This window comes from Onychomys torridus, chromosome 1 (assembly GCF_903995425.1).
Source record: "Onychomys torridus chromosome 1, mOncTor1.1, whole genome shotgun sequence".
NCBI classification, from domain to species: Eukaryota; Metazoa; Chordata; class Mammalia; order Rodentia; family Cricetidae; genus Onychomys; species Onychomys torridus.
The window spans coordinates 104764621-104786346 of record NC_050443.1 but is presented as its reverse complement, the minus strand read 5'-3'; the positions used below and the strand labels follow the sequence as shown (position 1 = coordinate 104786346).

Here is a 21726-nt window from a genome sequence, read left to right as displayed (position 1 = left end):
CCCATGACAGTAATGATGCATTCAGAGGGTTCAAGTCTGATGATCTGTTTTAAATATATAGTCTTGCTTTTTTCCTGAAATTTATTTAATATTTATTTATTCATTTTGATATAAGATCTCACTATGTAGCCCTGGATGACCAGAATCTTGCTGTGTAAGCCAGACTGGACCCAAAGTCACAGAGATTCACCTACCTCAGCCTTCTGAGTGCTGGTATTAAAGGCATATACCACTACCTCTGGCAAAATTATTATTATTATTATTGTGGTGTTGTTGTTTCAAAACAGGGTTTCTTTGTGTAACAGTCCTGGCTGTCTTGGAACTCACTTTGTAGACCAGGCTGGTCTTGAACTCACTGAGATCTGACTGCCTCTGTCTCCCGAGTGCTGGGATTAAAGGCGTGCGCCACCACTGCCCGGCTTCATGTGGTCTTTATTGCATTTAGAAAACAGTTTTCTCTGCTAACTAGATTTTTGGAAGGAATGAGCTAGGCAAATGTAGCAAAGGATGGCCTACTCCTATTAATACCACTAATTCATGTCCTTTGATTGAGTGAAAAAAATCAATCCAAAGAAGATCTTCATTTTGTTGGGAGGGTCCCATTCCATTTGAAAGTGTTAGGCATCCAGCTCTTGAGCCTTCCCTAGGTTTTGCTGGCCTTTGTGGACTAGGAAATGACTGTGGGAGAGTGGAGACAGCCTAGAGTGTGGAGGAACTGCTCCAGCCCAGAGGAACTGGACGCTCCAGAGGACTGTGTTAATTTTCCTTGAAGCTAGGTCTCACTGTCCCACCTTCTAGACTTAGAATAGGAAACAGCGGAGCTCATTAAATTCAGGAGTGGGAAAAGGCTTTCAGCTTTTTGGCCACTGGTTGATCCTGGGGTTCCGAGGCTACCCCTGTGGGATTAAGTGGCAGAACCTGTCTCAAGATGTCCCTTCCGCTGTTCCTCCCTCAGTTTCTACATCCATGCAGAGCTTCTGCCAGGGGCCTCTCTTACCTCTTCTGTTTTTCTTTTTCTCCAGGTGAAGAACTCTTGGGCCTACTTCTGAGTTTAGAAGACCTGTTACAAAAAACAAAGAAATGGAATGTGGGGAAATAAATGGCTTTTTGACCATTATTGTGTAAGGTACTTATTGGGGACTGGATTAAAGTATGCCTTTTGGGGGTACTTTTCCTTGTTGACTTAAAGGATGTTCCTTTTCTTATTGTGTGTACACACACTCGTGATGTATGTATGTGCCATGGTATATATGTGGAGATCACAAGAACGATGCTTGTGTTCTCTTCTTCAGCCTTTCTGTGGGTACGGAGGATTGAACTCAGGTTGCCAGACTTTCATAGCAAGCACCAGCTTAGCTGTTTTGATCCTGTCTGTTTTGTGGTGCTATGGATTGAACATAGGGCCTCAGATATGCTAGGCAAGCACTCTCTCACTAAACTATATCTCCAGCCTTGTTTTATTTTGCTTGTTTTTCGAGACAGGATCTCACTGTATAGCCCCCTGCTTAGCCTGGAACTCATTGTGTAGACTAGGCTGGCCTCAAACTCCAAGATCTGCCTGCCTCTGCCTCCCAGGTGCTGGGATGAAATGCCTGAGCCATCCTGCTGCTTGCTTTATTTTCTCATTTGGGGTTTTTTTGTTTGTTTGTTTGTTTTTTCTGAGACAGTGTTTCTCTGTGTAACAGCCCTGGCTGTCCTGGAACTGGATTTGTAGACCAAGCTGGCCTCCAACTCATAGAGATCTGCTTGCCTCTGCCTCCTAAGTGCTGGCGTTAAAGGCGTGGCCTCCACGCCCAACTTGGTTTTTTTTTTTTGTTTGTTCTGTTTTTTGATAGTGTGATTCCATTGGGTTACAGGCTGCTGTGGAACTTGTATTCTTCTGCTTCAGACTCAGCCCGCTGAGTGCTGGAATTAAGCCGCCACTATACCTTTTAGGCATACTGTGACCCCCCACCTGTGCCATTTGATCGCTTGTTTTCTTCCAGCAACTTAATTTGCTGATTCTGTTTAGGTAGGGGCTTTCAGATGGTGGAAATGCATTGACCGAAGTGCATCATGACTTTTGGCAAGTCATAGAACCCTACTGGACGGGTTTCCCCAACTCTAGTACCTCATCCTCGCACTCGGGAGCCAAGGTCTAGTTTAGATACTTAGGAACATCTTAATGGCCCGTTTTTCCCGCCTTTTCCGCGCAGCCGCTAGCACCCTGGCTTCACTCCGCTCAGCTTTTCTGCTGCACGCAGGCGCAGACCGCAGCTTTCCTTCCTTGCGCGCCCCCTCGGAGCTTCCCCTAGCAACAAGCTCAGTCGCAGCGCGACAGCTGGGCGGGCGCATGCGCTACAGCTCTCTCCACCGGCAGTCCTCGGACAGCGCGCTTGGGCTCCTCCCCAAGCAAGCCCAGCCTTTCTCCTCTCCTCTTCCCACCCAGGATCCGCGTGGCGGGGCGCGCGCGCACTTGGGCTCGAGGGCAGCTTCTCTTCTTGGCCGCGGCAGCTAGAGGCGAGGGGCGGGGCTATTTCCTTTGGGGCCCCACCCCCTTTGGCCGGGCGTCCCTACCGCGCCTGCGCGCTCCCGCCCGGTCTCCATCTTGGAATTGGGAGGAAGAGGGAGAGGGAGGCCGGGACGAGAGCAGGGCTGTGGTGCGGTGAGAAGCTGAGACGAAGAGGAAAGGGAGTGAGGGCGCAGGGACGATCGGCAGCGCCGCAGCTACAGTCTTTCAGCTGTTCCGGAGAGAGAGGACGGGGAAGGGAGGAGGCCGGGGCTGGAGTGGGGGCTGTCAACTCTCGGACCCCAGCCTGAGAGGGGCCGTGCAGCCGGGCGTCCTCGGGGTGGGCCCCGTGTCGGTGGCCCAAGACCTGGGGCTCAGGCCCCTGGGTCCCAGATTTTGGGGCTTGGTCCCTCGTTTCTTAAATACCCTGGTATCGAGCCCTCATATATCAGACATCTGGGACTCGAGTCCCAACCTTTACCAACCTGGGTCTGTGTTTTATACAATTTAAAATACCTGGGATTCAGTCTCTTTCGTGCGCCAGTATCCGGGGTTCATTCTCCAGGCGTCCAAATATCGGATTCATTTTTGGTCCTTGCAAATATACGGGGCTCAGACCCCACAATCGGAAATCCGGGATTCAGCAACTGTCGCCTCGGAGTTGGGGGAGGACTGGACCGCGAGGTCAGATCAGGTTGTCACCCCCTCCCCTCCAGGGGAGGCTTCCCGGGCCCGCCCCTCAGAAAGGGCGAAAGCTGAGGAAGAGGTGGCAAGGGGGACGATCTCCTTGCCCCTCTCCCTGCTTGTCAGAGCAACTGGAGTACCCCAGGCGGAAGCGGAGGCGCTGGGGCACCATAGTGACCCCTACCAGGTGAGACACGGGTGCATGGCATGAGTCCCTGTGGCCAGTTCCTTTCTGAGAAGCTGGGGCTGGACAAGCCCTCTGCTCAGGATGGGGAAGCCCTGCTGGGCCCATGGTCAGGTTCTGGCCAGCCTTGCCTTCTGTCACCACCTTTCTCCCTTCCTCTTCCCTTCATTGTGTCTGGTTGAAGGGGACCTCAGGTGACAGGGCCTGTCATGTCACTAAGGGTCACGCCCTAGGATGCTTAGCTAATCAAAAGGGTTTCCACCTCTAGCCTTCTGCCTTATTATTTTTGCCCTCTTCTACATGATTTCTTTCTGGGCTGCTCTAGGCTGTTGATTCCCATGTAGGTGGGCTTACCTTTTTATTAATTTATTTATTTTGGTTGAGACAGCCTTTCTGTAGCCCTGGCTGGTCCATCAGTCCTTACACTGAGGCGGTCCTGTCTTACCCTCTCGACTGCTCTGGCTGGAGGTGCAAGCCACCGCACTGGATGCTGCTTTATAGTCTTTTCTGGCTTGGTCTAGTTGGAATTTTTGTCCTTTCAAAGCTGTGTGTGTGTGTGTGTGTGTGTGTGTGTGTGTGTGTGTGTACACTTGGTAATATTTTCCTCCAGCTGCATTTACCCACCTGTCTCTAGCTGTGACGGTGTAAATAATCTCATACATTTGCCAAGTGACCTACCCTTTACAGAGTACTTTAAAATACATTTTTCTCATGCCACACTCAGACCTGCTCAACCCATGGGAATCCTTTTATTATTGTCTTCCCATTTTACAGTTGAGAACATTGATGCCCAGAGAGGTTGTTCAAGGTCACCAAGTGGCAGAATCAGGATTTTAACCCAAGTCTTGTCCCTGACTTGTACCTTTTTCTTGCCATCTCATTTCTTCTGAGCCTGGGATTGACAGGAGACTGTATCAGGGTGAGGTGTAAAAATTGGGGTATAATGATCTTCCTTTCAAGAAAGGTTATACTTGAGCTTTTCCTGAGAGGAAGCTCTGCATGTGCTTCTGCCTCATGGGTCTTCTTTCTAATGTGACCTTCATTTTTACCCTGATCCCAGACTTTGGCCTGGGTTCCAGAAAGAGCTCTCTCTTCTGACAAATGATGGCTGTAGTGGCTTTTCTTAGCTGTTGAATTAGAATGAGCCCCTCTCTACTCCTCCAACCTCCAAGATTAAGCCTTGTGGCAACCCTAGAATCTAAGGAGGAAAATCCATTCGTTTAGTGTCTACAAAGTGTTCTGAGTGTGAGATCTCATATCGTTTCATTCTGTAATCCATTTAACCAAAGAGAAGTGTCAGGAACTTACCTGAAGCTCTGTTGCTATATGTTGCAGATGGGATGTACTGGTAAGATAATTCAGGGACTCTTTTGCAACATGGATTTTAGAAGGTGATTATGCTTTAGCCCAGACCTTGGTAATTGCTCAAATGTTATTGCAAGGAAGGGGGCTGTGTAATGTTTTCCAGTGGCTGCCCTTCTTTCGTGTGGCCTGAGGTTCTGGGTCTGCAGTCTTGGGCTTGTTAGCGGTGAAGAAGTCTTGACGGTTCCCTTGGCAAGTTGTGAGCACCTGCCTTTTGTGTGGGTATGTGGTGATTGCCACTTTTTGCTCCAGGAGAAGGGGGCCTGCCTTGAGCAGACTCAGAGTTGCTGAGGGCAATCAATCAATCAATCTCACCAGCTATTCTGAGGCTTTCACACCCTGGGGGCTCACCAAAGACTCAGGCTCCCTCCTTACCCTCCAGCTTCCAGTTGAGCTGAGGAGACAAAATTAACAGCATGGACAAGAAACAATGCACCACAGAATATAATTATATGCTGAGGTTGTTAGGTACTTTCAGGTAGCTAGAACTCTGCCTGGGGAGTCCAACTCTGCTGAGGGCTCTTTGTGTCTAAATTCCCCACTAGTCCTTCAAAAGGCTTATCTTGGAGTGTCTGTGCGTTCTGGTTTCGGAATCTTGCGGCAACTTTCTCTCTGGATTTGGCCTAGAGTGCCCCACCCACTAGGGGCTACAATGACCTGAGTGGCTTTTCTCTAACGGGAGGCTGTGCTTAGTTGCCCTCCTAACAATGTTGTCCTGACCAGAAAGGAAAAGGTCCTGTTCTGTGACCTTGGGAAAGCCCTTTTTCCTCTCGGCCTCAGTGACTCTGTCTGGAAAATGGTCATTCTGAATGCCTGGTGGTGGCAAACTAGCTTTGGGCAGACCATTTGACCTTTCTGAACCTGTTTACTTATCTATAAAGGATAAAGGTAACAATATTATTTATCCACAAGGTTGTAGGAGCCCAGTGAGAGGTGATGCATGTGAGATACTTAAATGTCCATGCTCAATGAATGTTATTTGTGACCCACAACATCCCACGCACAGGTGTGCTGCTTAGCAGTTGATAACCCAGAACACAGAGGTCCTCAGAGTCAGGTGCCAGTCCCTGCTGTTCCCATTCTAGATGTCCTCCCTGCCACAGTGTCCCTATGTTTTTTTGAAAATGAGTCTCCTGGTCTCTTTAGGCCAGTACCCACTTGTAACAATGGCCGGATTTCCACCACATCCGGCCTGACTGTTTCCTGTTCTCATCCAGTGTGTGAGAGCTTGAAGGAGGAGGTAGCCTCAACACCAAGGGAGACAGGAAGGTGCCTGGAAATCACTGGACTATGAGAACTTGTGGGACAGGACATGTGGGATGTGAAGCTCTGGCTGGGAGGCAGAAACTTCTGCTTGAGGAGAATGGCTGTGTGTAGGGAACTGGGAAATTGTTGAAGGCTGAGGGACTTGATGAGGATGCTCAGCTTCCCAGAATTGTCTTCCTGGCAATTTTAGGGACTCCAGGGACACCCCACACACACCCAGGGTAACCTTTTTTTTAAGTTTTGATGTTGTTAACTAATAGCCCCTGCCCTTCCTCAGCTGTGCCTCCCTCTCATCAGTAAGTGAAGGGGAGAAGGCAGAAACTTGAGGGAGGCCCTTTAGCTCCCTCAGGGCACTGTCCTTGCTCTAATGGTCCTATCTACTTTTCCCAGGCAAGGTCCCAATCTCAGGGCCCCCAGGGGCCATCATGCCAGCTGGGGGCCGAGCAGGGAGCCTGAAGGACCCTGATGTAGCTGAGCTCTTCTTCAAGGATGACCCTGAGAAGCTTTTCTCTGACCTCCGGGAAATTGGCCATGGCAGCTTTGGAGCTGTGTACTTTGTGAGTTGGGTCTTAAAAGAGGGTAAAACAAGCAAGGGTGGATAGAGTCTTTAGACCTGTGGGCCTCCATTCAGGCCTTTGGCACCAGCCCACCACGGTAGCCCTTCCCACCTCTGCTACTGGCTCAGCGGCTCCTCCTCCACCCCGTGCCCAAAGTAGCCTTTCCCCTTCCAATCTGGTCCTCTAGGCCCGGGATGTCCGGAACAGTGAGGTGGTGGCCATCAAGAAGATGTCTTATAGTGGGAAGCAGTCCAATGAGGTGAGGCAGGCTCATTGAGATCAGGCTGTGGAGGGCAGAGGGCCTTAGTCTCAACATGCAGTCTGGGTAATCCCCTCTTCTCTCGACCTCCTAGAAATGGCAGGACATCATCAAGGAGGTGCGGTTCTTACAGAAGCTGCGACATCCCAATACCATTCAGTACCGGGGCTGTTACCTGAGGGAGCACACAGCTTGGGTGAGTTGTCTCATAACGGCCACAAGTTTTACTCAGACCCGTCTTTCCCTAGTCCAGCCTCCTTAGTGCCAGTCTCTCCTGACCACATCAGTCCTCAGGAAACCCATGAGCCAGGCACGGTGGCATACACCTCTAATCCCAGCACTGAGGAGACAAGAACAGGTAGATCTCTGTGAATTTAAGGCCAGCTAGGACTACACAGTGAGATCCTGTATCAAAAAGAAAAACAAACAGAAATACAAGCATTTGTATAGGTACAGGAGGGAGAGGCTGACCCAGAGTGACCTGGACAGTTAACAAGTTGCAAGGGATATATGTTCTTTAGGAGGAGCTGACTGAAGGGGCTTTACAGGGGTCTGGATGGGGCGATGGTAGGCGTCTTGGAGTCATTCTCAGGGAGGCCTTGAATCCAGAGACTCTCCTACCACCTCTTGTTTTCTCTAGCTGCCCTTCCTCTCTGTCATTACCCTTTTGGCATTGCCTGAGTGGAAGATAAACAAGAAAGTTCTGTTTTGAGTTTCTGCTCAAGGGAGCTGGGCCAGGGGTGGCCAGAATCTGCTGATCTCTAACACTTGACCCTTCCTTAGCTGGTGATGGAGTATTGCCTGGGCTCAGCTTCTGATCTTTTAGAAGGTAAGTAAATCAGAAAATGGGGTAAGGAAGATAAGCAGGAAAGCTGTAGGAGGAAGTAACTTACTCCACCCCTGTGGCCGCCTCAGTTTGTTACTTTGCCTCCTCCTGCAGTGCACAAGAAGCCCCTTCAGGAGGTGGAGATTGCAGCTGTGACCCATGGGGCACTTCAGGGCCTGGCATATCTACACTCACACAACATGATCCATAGGTATGACAGTACCAACTGTGGCTGAGAGTGGGGTGCATTTTATACCAGTCTTCATTTGCTAAAGCCCCTATACATCTTTTCTGAGATGTATTTTTCATCTTTCCCCTTTGCCTGTCAGGGATGTGAAGGCTGGAAACATCTTGCTGTCTGAACCAGGCTTGGTAAAATTGGGGGACTTTGGCTCCGCATCTATCATGGCACCTGCCAACTCCTTTGTGGGCACTCCATACTGGTGAGTCAGGGGAGGAGAGGTTGTAGGTGAAGAGATTCCCAAGATGTTGGAAAGAAGTGTGGGTCTGGGTTCAGTGGTTAGCATTTCTTTCCTCCTGTCCTCCCAGGATGGCTCCAGAGGTGATCCTAGCCATGGATGAGGGGCAGTACGATGGCAAAGTAGATGTCTGGTCCTTGGGGATAACCTGTATTGAGTTGGGTAAGATGTCCCCTCTGCCTCCTCAGATTTATTCTCCACTCATGTCTATTCCTCTCCCCATCCCATCCCATGAACCCTAGGCCTCAAGAGTTCCTGTCCATTTTGACTACCCTGGAGCTTTTTTGATACAATCAATTGTCAAACCCTACCTTTTTGTTGTTGTTTTTAGAGAAAAGGTTTTTCTGGGTAACCTTGGCTGTCCTGGAATTGGCTCTGTAGATCAGACTGGCCTCAAACTCAGAGATCTGTCTGCCTCTGCCTCCTCCTGAGTTCTGGTGTGTGCACCACCACACTAAACCCAGGGCCTTGCGATTGCTAGGCAAGCGCTCTACCACTGAGCTAAATCCCCAACCCTTTTTTCTTTCTTTTTTTTCTTTTTTTTTTTTTCTTCCAATTTTTATACCTAAAGATTTTATAGCAGTTCTTGTTTCTTGTCCATTACCTGGGTTTCAGATCTGTTTTAAGTGCCCAGTGTGCTAGGTTCTGGGGGTAGGGTGATAAAATTCCTGCCTTCATTAAAATTGCGTTTAAGTAGGGGGAGCTAGGCCTGTTTTCCATCAATGGGCTAGGAGTGGAGAGGCTCTGGAAGTGTGCAGAGCTGAACTTGACCTAGTTTAGGGGCTAAGGAAGCCCTGTGTGTAATAGAGATGTTTAAACAAACCTGCAAGACAAAGAGCCGCTAGAAAGACGCAGGTAGAACATTCCAGACAGAAAGCAGCACTGTAGCAGTTTAGAGGTTAAGAGCAGACCTGAGGACCTGAGACTAGCTTTTGGAACTACATGTTTGATTCAGAGGAGTGAATTGACAAGTCCCAAAAGCTAGGCCCAAGTGAGTTCCTGAGGCCTGGGAGCCATATTGGCGCTCTCTCTGCCAGTCTGTACTACTGAAGCAGTTGTCTAATGGGTAGTGCTTGTAAGACCTCCAGCACAACACTAGACATGGAATAATCGTCTTACTGACTGCTTCCCGCAGAGACCTTTCCTCTAGTAGTCATCCCCCCCAACCCCAGGCTGACCTCACACTCAGAGATCAGAGGTATGCGCCACCACCAACTGGCAGCCATTCTCTTCTTTATCATCTCTGATGTCCGCATGCCAGAGAGGTCTGCCTAAGCTTGGTGCTGTCGTTTTACTCCTGGCTCAACGCTATTGCTGGCTTCCTGTTGCCTCCTAAATCAAAGCTGTCTTAGACCAGGCTCGGGCCTCTGCTTCCTCTTTCTTTCATGGGCTCTGCCCATGTGGAGCTGTTAGGAGCTTATGCCTGCTATCAGAGTTAGCTGTATTCTTGCCCTCTGTCTCCATGTATATTGCGATCATTTACCATCTGAGGCCAGACAGGTGTGAAATGTGCGGAACAGGCCCAAGAGAAGAACTGTCTATTGTGTTCTTAAATTGTGTAGGGATCTGGATACACAGAAATAGTTTCTGGTAGTTCTCCACTGTTGGAAAGCCTGATTAGAAATGGCAGGCAATGGGTCTAGAGAGATAGCTCACTGGTTAAGAGCACTGGCTGCTCTTCCAGAGGCCTGGATTCAATTCCCAGCACCTACATGGTAGCTCACAACTGTCTGTAACTCCAGCTCCAGAGGATCTGGCATCCTCACTCAGACATACATGCAGGCAAAACACCAGTGCACATAAAATAAAAATAAATTATTAAAAGAAAAAGAAAGAAAAGAGATGGCAGCCAGTGCTCCATGTGAGTGGATCAGTGTTCCGGGAAGGCAGGGCAAACTGGACGCCACCATTACTACAGAGGACTGCTGTCGTATAGTGCCTACTCATTGTTGTGTAGGGACAGAGACTCCATTTCACCATATCTGACTCTTAAAGACTGCACATTTATATTTTCATAATTGTTGGCAATTAAGGTTTTGAAATCACTGTTTAGGTAAAAAAAAAAAAAAAAAAAAAAAAAAAAAAAAGCTAACCATCCAGGCGATGGTAGCATGGGCCTTTAATCCTAGCACTTGAGAGACAGAAGCATTTCCATGAATTTGAGGCCAGCCTAGTCTACAGAGCTAGTTCTAGGACAGCCAGGGCTACACAGAGAAACCCTGTCTTGAAACACATTTCTCTGAGCCACCAGGAGTTTCTGGCTCCACGCTCCTACAGCTTCCACAGGCTCTCTTTTCCTAGCGGCCTCTCCTTGGTTTCTTAGCCATTACCTGTCCCCTCTCACCCAGTTAACAACTTGAACTTGGTGTCACTGGCTTTGTTTGATGGTATTGGGGTCAAATCTAAATCTGGCACATGCTAAGCAAGTGTCTACCACGAAGCTACATCCCCATCTCTGTCTAATGTTGCTTATTTAGTTTAGTTCATTTTAGACCAGAAAGAAGTTTCTTGTTTTTTGTTTTTGTCTTTCCCACACTGGCAGGTTTTGTTTGGCCCTCATGAGTACTGGTTGGACCGATAACTTGAGTGTGCTTCTTAGGCCTTTTTGCCATTTTCTTTAATCCCTCCTCTGCCCGCGTGTAGCAAATAGAATGGGCATTACATTTTACTGAGAGGACATTAGGACTCAGCGGGATTGGGGATTGCTCAGATCAAGCATGAAGGAAGCCAGGGAGATGGGATTTGAACTCAAGCTGTTTGAGTTCTAGTTTCTGATCATCTGCCTCTTCTCACTGTCTTTCTTGGTCCTTTCTGTAGCGGAGCGGAAGCCACCACTATTTAACATGAATGCAATGAGTGCCTTATACCACATTGCACAGAATGAGTCCCCTGCGCTCCAGTCAGGACACTGGTGAGGACTGGGGTTCTTGGGTCAAGGGCTTACTTAGGTCATGGGGTCTAGCTGCCTGGCTCATGCCTTCTCCTCTGTCTCATACTTCCTGGGATGTCAGGTCTGAGTACTTCCGGAATTTTGTTGACTCCTGTCTTCAGAAAATCCCTCAAGATAGACCAACCTCAGAGGTTCTTCTGAAGGTGAGCACTCTCTGGCCTCGTGACCTAGAGCTGTAGCTGGTAGAGCCACAGGAAACTCAGATCGGTGATCTCCAATTCTTCATCCAGGAATCTTCCTTAGGAATTTTGCCCTGGGCCCTGATGCCTCATGCCTGTGTTTTGCTAGATTTTATCTGCCATACTATCTTAATTTAAGAAGTAATTTGTTTTTGTATTTTTCTTAGTCAAAGATCATGGATAGGGGGCTGGAGAGATGGTTCACAGGTAAAGAGCGCTGGCTGCTCTTCCTGAGGACCCGGGTTCAATTCCCAGCACCCACATGGTGGCTCACAACCTTCTGTAACTCCAGTGCCAGGGGATCTGACACCTTCACACCAATGCACATAAAATAAATTAAAAAAAAAAAAAAAAAGATCATGGATAAACTATGATCTCCCTGAGGTGTTTGTAAGTTTTCCAAACTGGGGAACCTCATTCCTTTCACAGACCCAAAGTGTACTCTAAGAAGCCCTAGTTAGGACTAACAGACTGCTAGATTGACCTCCTGGATTTTTTTATTTTTTATTTATTTATTTTTTTGAGACAGGGTTTCTCCTTGTAGTTTTGGTACCTGTCCTGGATCTTGCTCTATAGTCCAGGCTGGCCTCGAACTTATCCGCCTGGCTCTGCCTCCCGAGTGCTGGGATTAAAGGCATATGCCACTGCCGCCCGGCCGACCTCCTGGTTTTTAAAGGGTAACTTTTGAGGGCCTGAAAAGATCTTGTGATACATCCAAAAGCACTTAGCCTTTGGTAAGCAAAGCTGGATTGGCATCTCCTGAAATCCTTACCTGTCAGTGATGCCTGAAGAAATGAGGCTGTCTGGGTAGTAAAGACAGTGAGTATGAGAAACAGGGATATGAGAAAGGTGAGCGTCCAGCTGTGGTGGGCATGGGCCTCGGTCCAGGAGATACTGAGAGGCATGGGGTCTAGAGGGACTAGGGGAGAACTGACAGTAGAACTCAGGTGCTGTGTTTCCCTAGCACCGCTTTGTGCTCCGGGAGCGGCCACCCACAGTCATCATGGACCTAATCCAGAGGACCAAGGATGCTGTGCGGGAGTTGGACAACCTGCAGTACCGGAAGATGAAGAAGATACTGTTCCAAGAAGCGCCCAATGGCCCTGGTGCTGAGGCCCCAGAGGAGGAGGAGGTAACCCAGCTGTCCCTCCCGCCTCCCCATGCTGGGCTTGGCCCTTCTTCCCACCTGTCCTCACCTAATTTCCTTGTGCTGCTCCATAGCCTTTCCTTCCCTTTCCATGCCCAACAGCTCACACCCTGTTCGCAGGAAGCAGAACCCTACATGCACCGAGCAGGGACACTGACCAGTCTAGAAAGTAGCCACTCAGTGCCCAGCATGTCCATCAGCGCCTCCAGCCAAAGCAGCTCAGTCAACAGCCTAGCAGATGCCTCAGACAATGAGGAGGAGGAGGAAGAGGAGGAGGAAGAGGAGGAGGAGGAAGAGGAAGAAGGCCCTGAAGCCCGAGAAATGGCCATGATGCAGGAGGGGGAGCATACAGTCACTTCCCACAGCTCCATCATCCACAGACTGCCGGTATGCAACTCACCTTGAGCAGCTTAGTGGACAAGAGGCCAAGCCCGAGCTCATTTGCTAAGGAGCTGCCTAGATCCCTGCTCTCCTCCGGTGTGACTGCTCCTCATTTCAGCCTGGATGAGTCCTTAGGTAACTCCCTTGGGTCCATTGGCACCTGAACCTTGGGCATCCCTTCCTTCTTCCCTTTTTCTAGGGCTCAGACAACCTATATGATGATCCCTACCAGCCAGAGATGACCCCAGGTCCACTCCAACCACCTGCAGCCCCTCCTGCCTCCACCACCTCTTCTGCTCGCCGCCGGGCTTATTGCCGCAACCGGGACCACTTTGCCACCATCCGTACTGCCTCGCTGGTAAGTGTGGCCATCCATCATCACTCAGCTTTTTATAGTCTTGTTTTCTATAACCTGGACACATCAGACAGAAGTCCAGAGGAGACTTTCTCCCTGTGGCACGTGATTTAAGATTCTACCCTCACTTTACTGCTGTCTTTACCAGCTCCCCTCTCCCAGCCTAGCAAACTGTTTTCAAGGCCTGGTTGAAATAACAGCTTGTGGAGACTTTCCTGGGCTCTTCTGGCTGTTGAGGTCTTTACGTGCCTGGACAGGCATGTCTACCCTGCTGTGGTTCTCCTGGTGGCCATGTGCAGGTGTGCTGGATCTAGTACTTCTGAGGGCAGGGCTGGGGTTCAGGGATCTGCCTCACGTCAGTGACTCTCAGGCCCGCACACATGATTAGGTCTAATCTTTCCTGCTTTTCCCTGGAAGAATCGAGGCTCCTATAACTTAGGGAGGCTGTTTGCCCAACATATTTGTCAGGCACCCTTGGGTGAGGTTCTGTTCCTATAAATAGGATCTTAGTCTTCTAAAATCTCACTTTTCTTAATTTGTGGGAAAAGTGTGTGTTTGCTTATTGAGATGGGTTCTAACAGTAGCTCAGCCTTGAACTTGTGATCCTCCTGCATTAGACTCCCAAGTCCTGGGGTTTATAGGCATGTGTTACCATGCTCAGCAAGTTCAGGCTTCTCATGAAAAGTTTTCTGATCGTGCTCTTGATAGAACTTTAAGTGACATTCCAGTTTGGGCTGTATTTGAACACCAATAGTTCCCTGAGAGGCCAATGGTGTATTTTCCAGTTTGGGCTGTATTTGAACACCAACAGTTCCCTGAGAGGCCAATGGTGTATTTTCCAGTTTGGGCTGTATTTGAACACCAACAGTTCCCTGAGAGGCCGTGGTGTATTTTCCAGTTTGGGCTGTATTTGAACACCAACAGTTCCCTGAGAGGCCAATGGTGTATTTTCCAGTTTGGGCTGTATTTGAACACCAATAATTCCCTGAGAGGCCGTGGTGTATTTTCCAGTTTGGGCTGTATTTGAACACCAACAGTTCCCTGAGAGGCCGTGGTGTATTTTCCAGTTTGGGCTGTATTTGAACACCAACAGTTCCCTGAGAGGCCGTGGTGTATTTTCCAGCTTTTGCTTGTGACTCGAGTTGGCTAGGAGCACTCTTGGGCTACCGATGCTGCTTTGTCATGCTGTGTGCGGAGAGCTGATTTTCCTGGCCCTTGGCAACCTAGATGAGCCTAAGAGCCACTGATGGAACATTTGAGGCCAGAGGTTGCAGCCAGAGATCTTGATCTAACATATCAGGACTCAGACCCTAGTTGAGTTTCTGGAACATGGTAGACCCTCAGCAGTGTTTGCGAAGGGAGGATGCTAGCCAGTACTCACTGGTTTGTTTTTCTATGTGTATTACCCTTGTCTATCAGTGGTGGTGTTGGCCTGTGTCACAGATGAGAGTTGGTGGTTTGGGAGATTAACTTGCTGGATTAAGTAATAATAACGGACAGAGCTGGGATCTGAGCCCAGGTGCTTGTGATTTGCACTAATTGGAGTTGTACCTACTTTTGCACCTGGACCTGGACTTACCACTTTTTACCATCTCAGTCTACTAAACTAACCCATGAAGCAGCTAACTCTTCAGAGAGCTCAAGTGTAAGGAAGATGTCTAATGACAGTGAAACCACAAGTCTGAGGACCTCGTGCTTCACCATGTCTGTGTAAGTAAAGTGGGGCTAGTTTGTCCTTGCTTCTACTCTAGGTCAGCCGTCAGATCCAGGAGCATGAGCAGGACTCGGCCCTGCGGGAGCAACTGAGTGGCTACAAGCGTATGCGGCGTCAGCACCAGAAGCAGCTGCTGGCCCTGGAGTCCCGGCTGAGGGGCGAACGTGAGGAGCACAGTGGGCGGCTGCAGCGGGAACTTGAGGCACAGCGGGCTGGCTTTGGGACTGAGGCTGAGAAGCTGGCCCGGAGGCACCAGGCCATTGGTGAAAAGGAAGCCCGAGCTGCTCAGGCCGAGGAGCGGAAGTTCCAGCAGCACATCCTGGGGCAGCAGAAAAAGGAGCTGGCTGCCCTGCTGGAGGCGCAGAAGCGGACCTACAAGCTTCGGAAGGAGCAGTTGAAGGAGGTTTGGCCAGACCTTCCCTGGGTGAGCCAAGGGCCATCAGGTAGGCGAGAGTGGCAGACCCTGACCCATTCCCCCACTGCCCTGCCAGGAGCTCCAGGAGAACCCTAGCACACCCAAACGAGAGAAGGCCGAGTGGTTGTTGAGACAGAAGGAGCAGCTGCAGCAGTGTCAGGCCGAAGAGGAGGCAGGGCTGCTGCGCAGGCAGCGCCAGTACTTTGAACTGCAGTGTCGCCAGTACAAGCGCAAGATGCTGCTGGCTCGGCACAGCCTGGACCAGGACCTGCTTCGAGAGGTAGACTGGCCCGGCCGCCCTCTGCCCCTCCCAGTCAAGGATGCTAGCATCTCTCTTCTCTCATTTGCCTCCCTAGTGTCTTCTTTCTCCTCTGCTCTCCAGTGTTTTGCTTTGGCTTCTTTTCAGCTTTTCTGCTTCCTCCCTCCTGGACCCTGCTAGGCGTCCCTTTCCTAGGCCAGCCAAGAGCTTACACTCCTCAGCTCCCTACTCTTGGCCAAGGAATCTTGTACTCTTAATTCTTCAATACCAAGAAGGCTCCCTGACTGGGCCGTGGGTCCCACCTCTTTTCTGACTTAGGACTTGAACAAGAAACAGACACAGAAGGACTTGGAGTGTGCTCTGCTGTTGCGGCAACATGAAGCTACCCGGGAGTTGGAGCTACGGCAGCTCCAAGCCGTCCAGCGCACGCGTGCTGAGCTCACCCGCCTGCAGCACCAGACAGAGCTAGGCAACCAGCTGGAGTACAACAAGCGACGGGAGCAAGAGCTGCGGCAGAAGCATGCGGCCCAGGTTCGCCAGCAGCCCAAGAGCCTCAAAGTACGTGCAGGCCAGCCACTACCCATGGGCCTCCCTGCTACTGGGGCTCTGGGACCACTCAGCACAGGCACCCCTAGTGAAGAGCAGCCCTGCTCATCTGGCCAGGAGGCAGTCCTGGACCAAAGGATGCTGGGAGAGGAGGAGGAAGCAGTGCCAGAGAGAAGGATTTTGGGAAAGGAAGGGACCATCTTGGAGCCAGAGGAGCAGAGGATTCTGGGGGAAGAAATGGGAACCTTTAGTTCCAGCCCACAAAAACATAGGAGTCTGGTTAATGAGGAAGATTGGGATATATCTGAGGAGATGAAGGAGATTAGAGTCCCATCACCGGCATCCCAGGAGAGAAGTATTATTGGCCAGGAAGAGGCTGGGGCATGGGGTTTGTGGAGGAAGGAGGGTAGGAACCTTGTGGATGTGGAGTTCAAGCTTGACTGGGTCCAGGGTCCTGTTCTGACTCCAGTCCCTGAGGAGGAGGAGGAGGAGGAGGAAGAGGAGGGAGGGGCTCCAGTTGGAACCCCCAGGGACCCTGGAGATGGCTGTCCTTCCCCAGATATCCCCCCAGAGCCACCTCCATCACATCTGAGACAGTGCCCTGCTAGCCAGCTCCCTGGACTCTTGTCTCATGGCCTCCTGGCCGGCCTCTCCTTTGCAGTGGGGTCTTCCTCTGGCCTTCTGCCTCTGCTCCTGCTGCTGCTGCTCCCACTGCTGGCAGCCCAGGGTGGGGGCGGCTTGCAGGCAGCATTGCTGGCCCTTGAGGTAGGACTAGTGGGCCTGGGGGCCTCCTACCTGTTCCTTTGTACAGCCCTACACCTGCCCCCCAGTCTGTTCCTTCTCCTGGCTCAGGGCACTGCACTAGGAGCTGTCCTTAGCCTGAGCTGGCGCCGAGGCCTTATGGGTGTGCCTCTGGGCCTTGGGGCTGCCTGGCTCCTAGCTTGGCCCAGCCTGGCTCTACCTCTGGCAGCTATGGCAGCTGGGGGCAAGTGGGTGCGGCAGCAAGGCCCCCAGATGCGTCGAGGCATCTCTCGACTTTGGTTGCGGGTTCTGCTACGCCTGTCACCCATGGCCTTTCGGGCCCTACAGGGCTGTGGGGCCGTGGGAGACCGGGGGTTGTTTGCACTGTACCCTAAGACCAACAAGAATGGTTTCAGAAGCCGACTCCCTGTCCCTTGGCCCCGTCAGGGAAATCCTCGCACTACTCAGCACCCACTAGCTCTGTTGGCAAGAGTTTGGGCTCTGTGCAAGGGCTGGAACTGGCGCCTAGCACGGGCTAGCCACAGATTAGCCTCTTGCTTACCCCCCTGGGCTCTTCACACACTAGCCAGCTGGGGCCTGCTTAAGGGTGAACGGCCCAGTCGTATCCCTCGGCTGCTACCACGCAGCCAGCGCCGTCTTGGGCTCTCTGCTTCCCGACAGCTACCACCAGGGACTGTGGCTGCGCGGAGAGCTCAGACCCGCAGGGCCCTGCCTCCTTGGAGGTAACCAGTTCAACCTTCCACCCAAATCTAGGGCATTGAGCACTTTATCTCCCACGACTCAGTGAAGTTTCTCCAGTCCCCAGATCTCTCCTCCCCTCTGACCCTTCTTCCTCAGTATGTTCCCCAGGTCCAGTCCCAGCCCCAGAGATCTCGCGACAGGCAGCCTCCTCTCCTGTGGAGTCCAGAAATGACACTCTGTGTCCCCCCAGTCCCCTAAGTTATTGCTGTTCCCTGCTGTGTGTGTGCTCATCCTCACCCTCATCGGCTCAGGCCTGGGGCCAGGGGTGGCAGGGAGGGAAGTCATGGGGGTTTTTCCCCTCTTTGATTTTGTTTTTCTGTCTCCCTTCCAACCTGTCCCCTTCCCCATCCACCAAAAAGAGAAAAAAGAAAAAAAGAAAAACACAAATAAAATATCTGAGCGGAACTATACCTTTGGCCCAGGCTGCCTCTGTCTGCTTTGTCCTGCCGCCTAGCCTCCCTGGTTTGCCCCGAATCTGGACCCTTGGCCCTCAGCTCCATGACCTCCTCACCCCATCTCCGTTGTCTTCACACCCTTCACTCCTCAGCCTCATCCTCTGCCTTCATACTTCCGTTGCCATGACCACAACCAGCTCTGGGCTGTGGGCCCTGTGGGGCTTCCACAGAACTTTCTGATCTCACAGGTCTCCGGTTGTGAGACCCTTCCAGAGAGTACGTAGGGTAAAAGCCTTTTGGTTTCTTTGCCCTTCCTTTACTGGGAACTCATTGCCTACATGATTTGGAGCTGCGTCTGTCACCTGGGTCAGCATTAGTCTACAGGGTTGGGGGCTGGGACAGCAGACCCTCTACAGTCAAGGGTGGTGAGTTGGGACCAGGTAGAATGTGCAAACTAGAGGCCTGGGATTGCTGTGGGCTCGGGAGTGGGACGAAGTATGTTGGGCTGGGCTACTATGTGGACCTTGTCAGGGTGGCAGCTGCTCCCAGTGGAACTTCTCAGACTTTTTCTGGCCACCCCCTGCTGCCCTTCCCCTTCTGTGACCTAATTGGGGTGACGTCTTACCCATCCCTCAGCACAGTGCTTCTTCCTGCCTTCCCTGAGGTGCTGGACCTGGGCCTTTCTCTGCCTGTCCTCAGTTGGATTGCCCTCTCGTCAATGTGTGCGCCTCGGTCTCTCTCAGTCTTTACATTCCTAAATGTTTGATCACATGCTTCTATCCCAGGGTGATATGTTCTATCCTCCCTCTGCATGATCAGAGCTTTTGTGTACGCGGTCCTCTGTAAAGACTCTCAGTTCCCTGTCTGTGAGATCTGACGTTCCTTCTTGTGGCGTCCCATGCAACTCTAATGTACTCTCAGAACCTCGTTTCTCTGCCTCTCTTGCCCACGGAGATGCTCTTGATCTCAACAGCTCCATCTCTCCGTGTCTGTCTGTGTACAGCTCCCCCGCCCCCTCTGTCTAACATGTTTTCTGTTTCTCTCCCTCTCCCTGTCTCTGCTTCTGTCTCCTTCCTCCTTTTCTTCCTGCCCCCCGTTGTTCCTCTTCCTCCTTCTCCCCTGCCCCATTTCCCCTCGACCCGTTCACTGCACAGTCAAAGGAGCTGCAGATCAAGAAGCAGTTCCAGGAAACGTGTAAGATCCAGACTCGGCAATACAAGGCTCTTCGGGCACACCTGCTGGAGACCACGCCCAAAGCTCAGCACAAGAGCCTCCTCAAGCGACTCAAGGAGGAACAGACCCGCAAGCTTGCCATCCTGGCCGAGCAGTACGACCAGTCCATTTCAGAGATGCTCAGCTCGCAGGCGGTGAGGCCTGGGGTCTGGGAGGGGCTGTGGAGGCTGGTCTTTGCTTTAAACCCTGTTGTGGCAAAGGAAGGCGGGAGGTGTGAACAGAACTCTTGGACTTAGTTCACTCGGGTGCTCTTTTACTTCAGAGTGGTTTTATTTCATATTCTTCCCAGTGGTCTTATTATTTCTCTACTTCCCAAATGTCTTAACAAAGTCATCCTGCCTGCTCTGCCAAGAAAGACCAAGGAAAATAATGGCTGTAATATTTTTTTCTGGACCTGAGTTTACTTTGTGTGAACAGTGAGCAGGGGAGCAGATTACAGTGAGTGTGGCTCTCAGGCCTTTTACTCAGACTTTGGGAATCTGGAAGGTTGTTCTTAGGAAAACTGTACACAGCACTGGAGTGGGCTGCTTCAAATGCACATTGAGTCCAAAGAGCTAGAGGCCCATTCTCACTCAGTGCCACCTCTCAGAGGTAATTTTGTAGTGATTAACTTTCGTGGTATCTGGAAAGTTACATAAAAATTTTAAACACAATAGAATCAGACTTGACATAGTTTTCTGACTTCCCTTTTCCACCCAGTATTTCTTGGACATCATTCCATGTCAGAATACACCTCACATCTCATTTTTATGCAGTATAGAATTTTCCATGGAATGGCTGTACCATAATTTATTTAACCCATCCCTTATTGGTGGACATTTAGGTTGTTTCCAGCATTTTGCTATCACAACGCTTCCGTGAACACTTCGAGCACATGTGCAAGTATACCTGGGGGATAGATTCCTGCAAGTGTAATTGCTGTACCACAGGGTATGACCATCTTCCATTCTGGTAGAGGTTGAGACTGCCGCTCCTTGCCACCTTAGGGCTCAGGCCTACTGGGGCAGGGAGGATGGTGGGGACAGGGGAGGAGGTCCCTAAACCCTCTCCTCCCTGTCCTCCAGCTCCGGCTCGATGAGACCCAAGAGGCAGAGTTTCAGGCCCTACGGCAGCAGCTCCAGCAGGAGCTGGAGCTCCTCAACGCTTACCAGAGCAAGATCAAGATCCGTACAGAAAGTCAGCACGAACGGGAGCTGAGGGAGCTGGAGCAGAGAGTAGCACTGAGGCGGGCACTGCTAGAGCAACGGGTAAGGGGCTTGCCCCTCAAGATGGGAAGGGGAGAGGGGTTCTCCATTCCAGTACTCTCACCCCTGTTTTGGGTGTCCCAGGTGGAAGAAGAGCTGCTGGCCCTGCAAACAGGGCGTTCTGAGCGAATCCGGAGTTTGCTTGAGCGGCAGGCCCGTGAGATTGAGGCCTTTGATGCTGAGAGCATGAGGCTGGGCTTCTCCAGCATGGCTCTAGGGGGCATTCCAGCTGAAGCTGCTGCCCAGGGCTATCCAGCTCCACCCCCAGCCCCTGCCTGGCCCTCCCGTCCAGTTCCCCGTTCAGGGGCCCACTGGAGCCATGGCCCTCCTCCACCAGGCATGCCCCCACCAGCTTGGCGTCAGCCAGCTCTGCTGGCTCCCCCAGGGCCTCCAAATTGGCTAGGGCCCCCAACACAAAGTGGAACACCCCGTGGAGGGGCTCTGCTGTTGCTAAGAAACAGCCCTCAACCCCTGAGGCGGGCGGCATCAGGGGGCAGCAGCAGTGAGAATGTGGGCCCACCTGCTGCGGTACCAGGGCCGCTGAGCCGAAGCACCAGTGTTGCTTCCCATATCCTCAACGGCTCCTCCCACTTCTATTCCTGAAGTGTAGGGTGGTGAGCAGAGGAACAGGGCAAGGTGGGAGTGGGTGGTGCCTGATCCTACAGGCAGTGTGCTTGAAGCCTACACAGTGGTGGTGGGACAGGATGTTGTCTCCAGCTCCCCCATCAGACCTCCACATCTCATGAGCTTCTTGGGGCTGGCCAGTGACCCCAGGCCAGCTTGGGCATTGGTGCCCCAAGGCTGACCAGGAGCCCTGCCTCCCCACCATGGTGCCAGGGTCTCTCTCCATCACCACCTACAAAAGGTGGGAACTGTGAGTGTCAAATATTCATCTGGTCCCCTGGGGGAGGGGAAGGGTGGGTCTAGATATATTATATTCAGAGAACTATACAACCCTTGTGATGGAGCCATGACCTGGGGACCACAGGGTCCCCGATCTGGATATGGCAGAGCAGGTCTGGTGCCCGAGGCAAGAATGGGAGGAGCCCTTCCTCCAGAAGGGTCGTGGCTCTTGGTCAGGACGCCTGGGTGTCACCATCTCCTGTTGCTGTCTGACGTCCCGTGCCGTCTTGTCTTTTTTTTTTTTAAATTGGGGTCAGGGCTGGGGCGGGGGACAAGGGAAGGACCTTGGAAAGGGCTGCTGCCAAGCCTGGGAGCAGTCACGAGGGCCCTCTCAGCTATGGGGCTGGCACCAAGCCCTAGGGCAAGCCTTTAATAAACTGTTGGTTATTCTAACAGA

General features: G+C 51.4%; 2 protein-coding genes across 10 annotated transcripts in view; both read left to right on the top strand.

The window, feature by feature from the left end:
• Positions 1-1114, top strand: part of Tmem219 (transmembrane protein 219) — a 10721-nt gene extending 9607 nt beyond the window's left edge. For all 4 annotated transcript variants that reach the window (XM_036192565.1, XM_036192574.1, XM_036192556.1 and 1 more), the window contains one exon: positions 1023-1114. The gene's annotated coding sequence lies outside the window, so the exon portion shown is untranslated. The remainder of the gene's footprint in view (positions 1-1022) is intronic.
• Taok2 (TAO kinase 2) lies at positions 1066-21726 on the top strand. 6 transcript variants are annotated; one of them, XR_004945419.1, is made up of 20 exons: positions 2416-3359; positions 6375-6541; positions 6729-6800; positions 6895-6996; positions 7584-7629; positions 7741-7837; positions 7956-8069; positions 8176-8267; positions 10923-11016; positions 11117-11198; positions 12199-12366; positions 12484-12768; positions 12962-13120; positions 14869-15234; positions 15323-15526; positions 15824-16063; positions 19104-19316; positions 20006-20112; positions 20247-20429; positions 20511-20577. XR_004945419.1 is itself a non-coding variant. In XM_036192517.1 (19 exons), the coding sequence occupies exons 2-19, from the start codon at positions 6410-6412 to the stop codon at positions 21027-21029; spliced, it is 3168 nt and encodes a 1055-aa protein (XP_036048410.1). In that variant the 5' UTR covers positions 2305-3359; positions 6375-6409; the 3' UTR covers positions 21030-21726. The 6 variants fall into 6 exon arrangements, 5 of the variants coding, with proteins under 5 accessions (XP_036048392.1, XP_036048410.1, XP_036048386.1 ...); XM_036192517.1 differs by lacking the exon at positions 20006-20112 and having other exon boundaries at positions 2305-3359; positions 20511-21726; XM_036192528.1 differs by lacking the exon at positions 20006-20112 and having other exon boundaries at positions 12502-12768; positions 20511-21726.

What these genes read in the sequence shown, in the direction of transcription:
- Taok2 (XM_036192493.1), top strand. Translation starts at nt 6,410, where the DNA reads ATGCCAGCTGGGGGCCGAGCAGGGAGCCTGAAGGACCCTGATGTAGCT. An exon ending in GCGCTCCAGTCAGGACACTG is followed by an intron (nt 11,017 to 11,116) that starts GTGAGGACTGGG and finishes CTGGGATGTCAG; the next exon opens with GTCTGAGTACTTCCGGAATT. An exon ending in CCTCAGAGGTTCTTCTGAAG is followed by an intron (nt 11,199 to 12,198) that starts GTGAGCACTCTC and finishes GTGTTTCCCTAG; the next exon opens with CACCGCTTTGTGCTCCGGGA.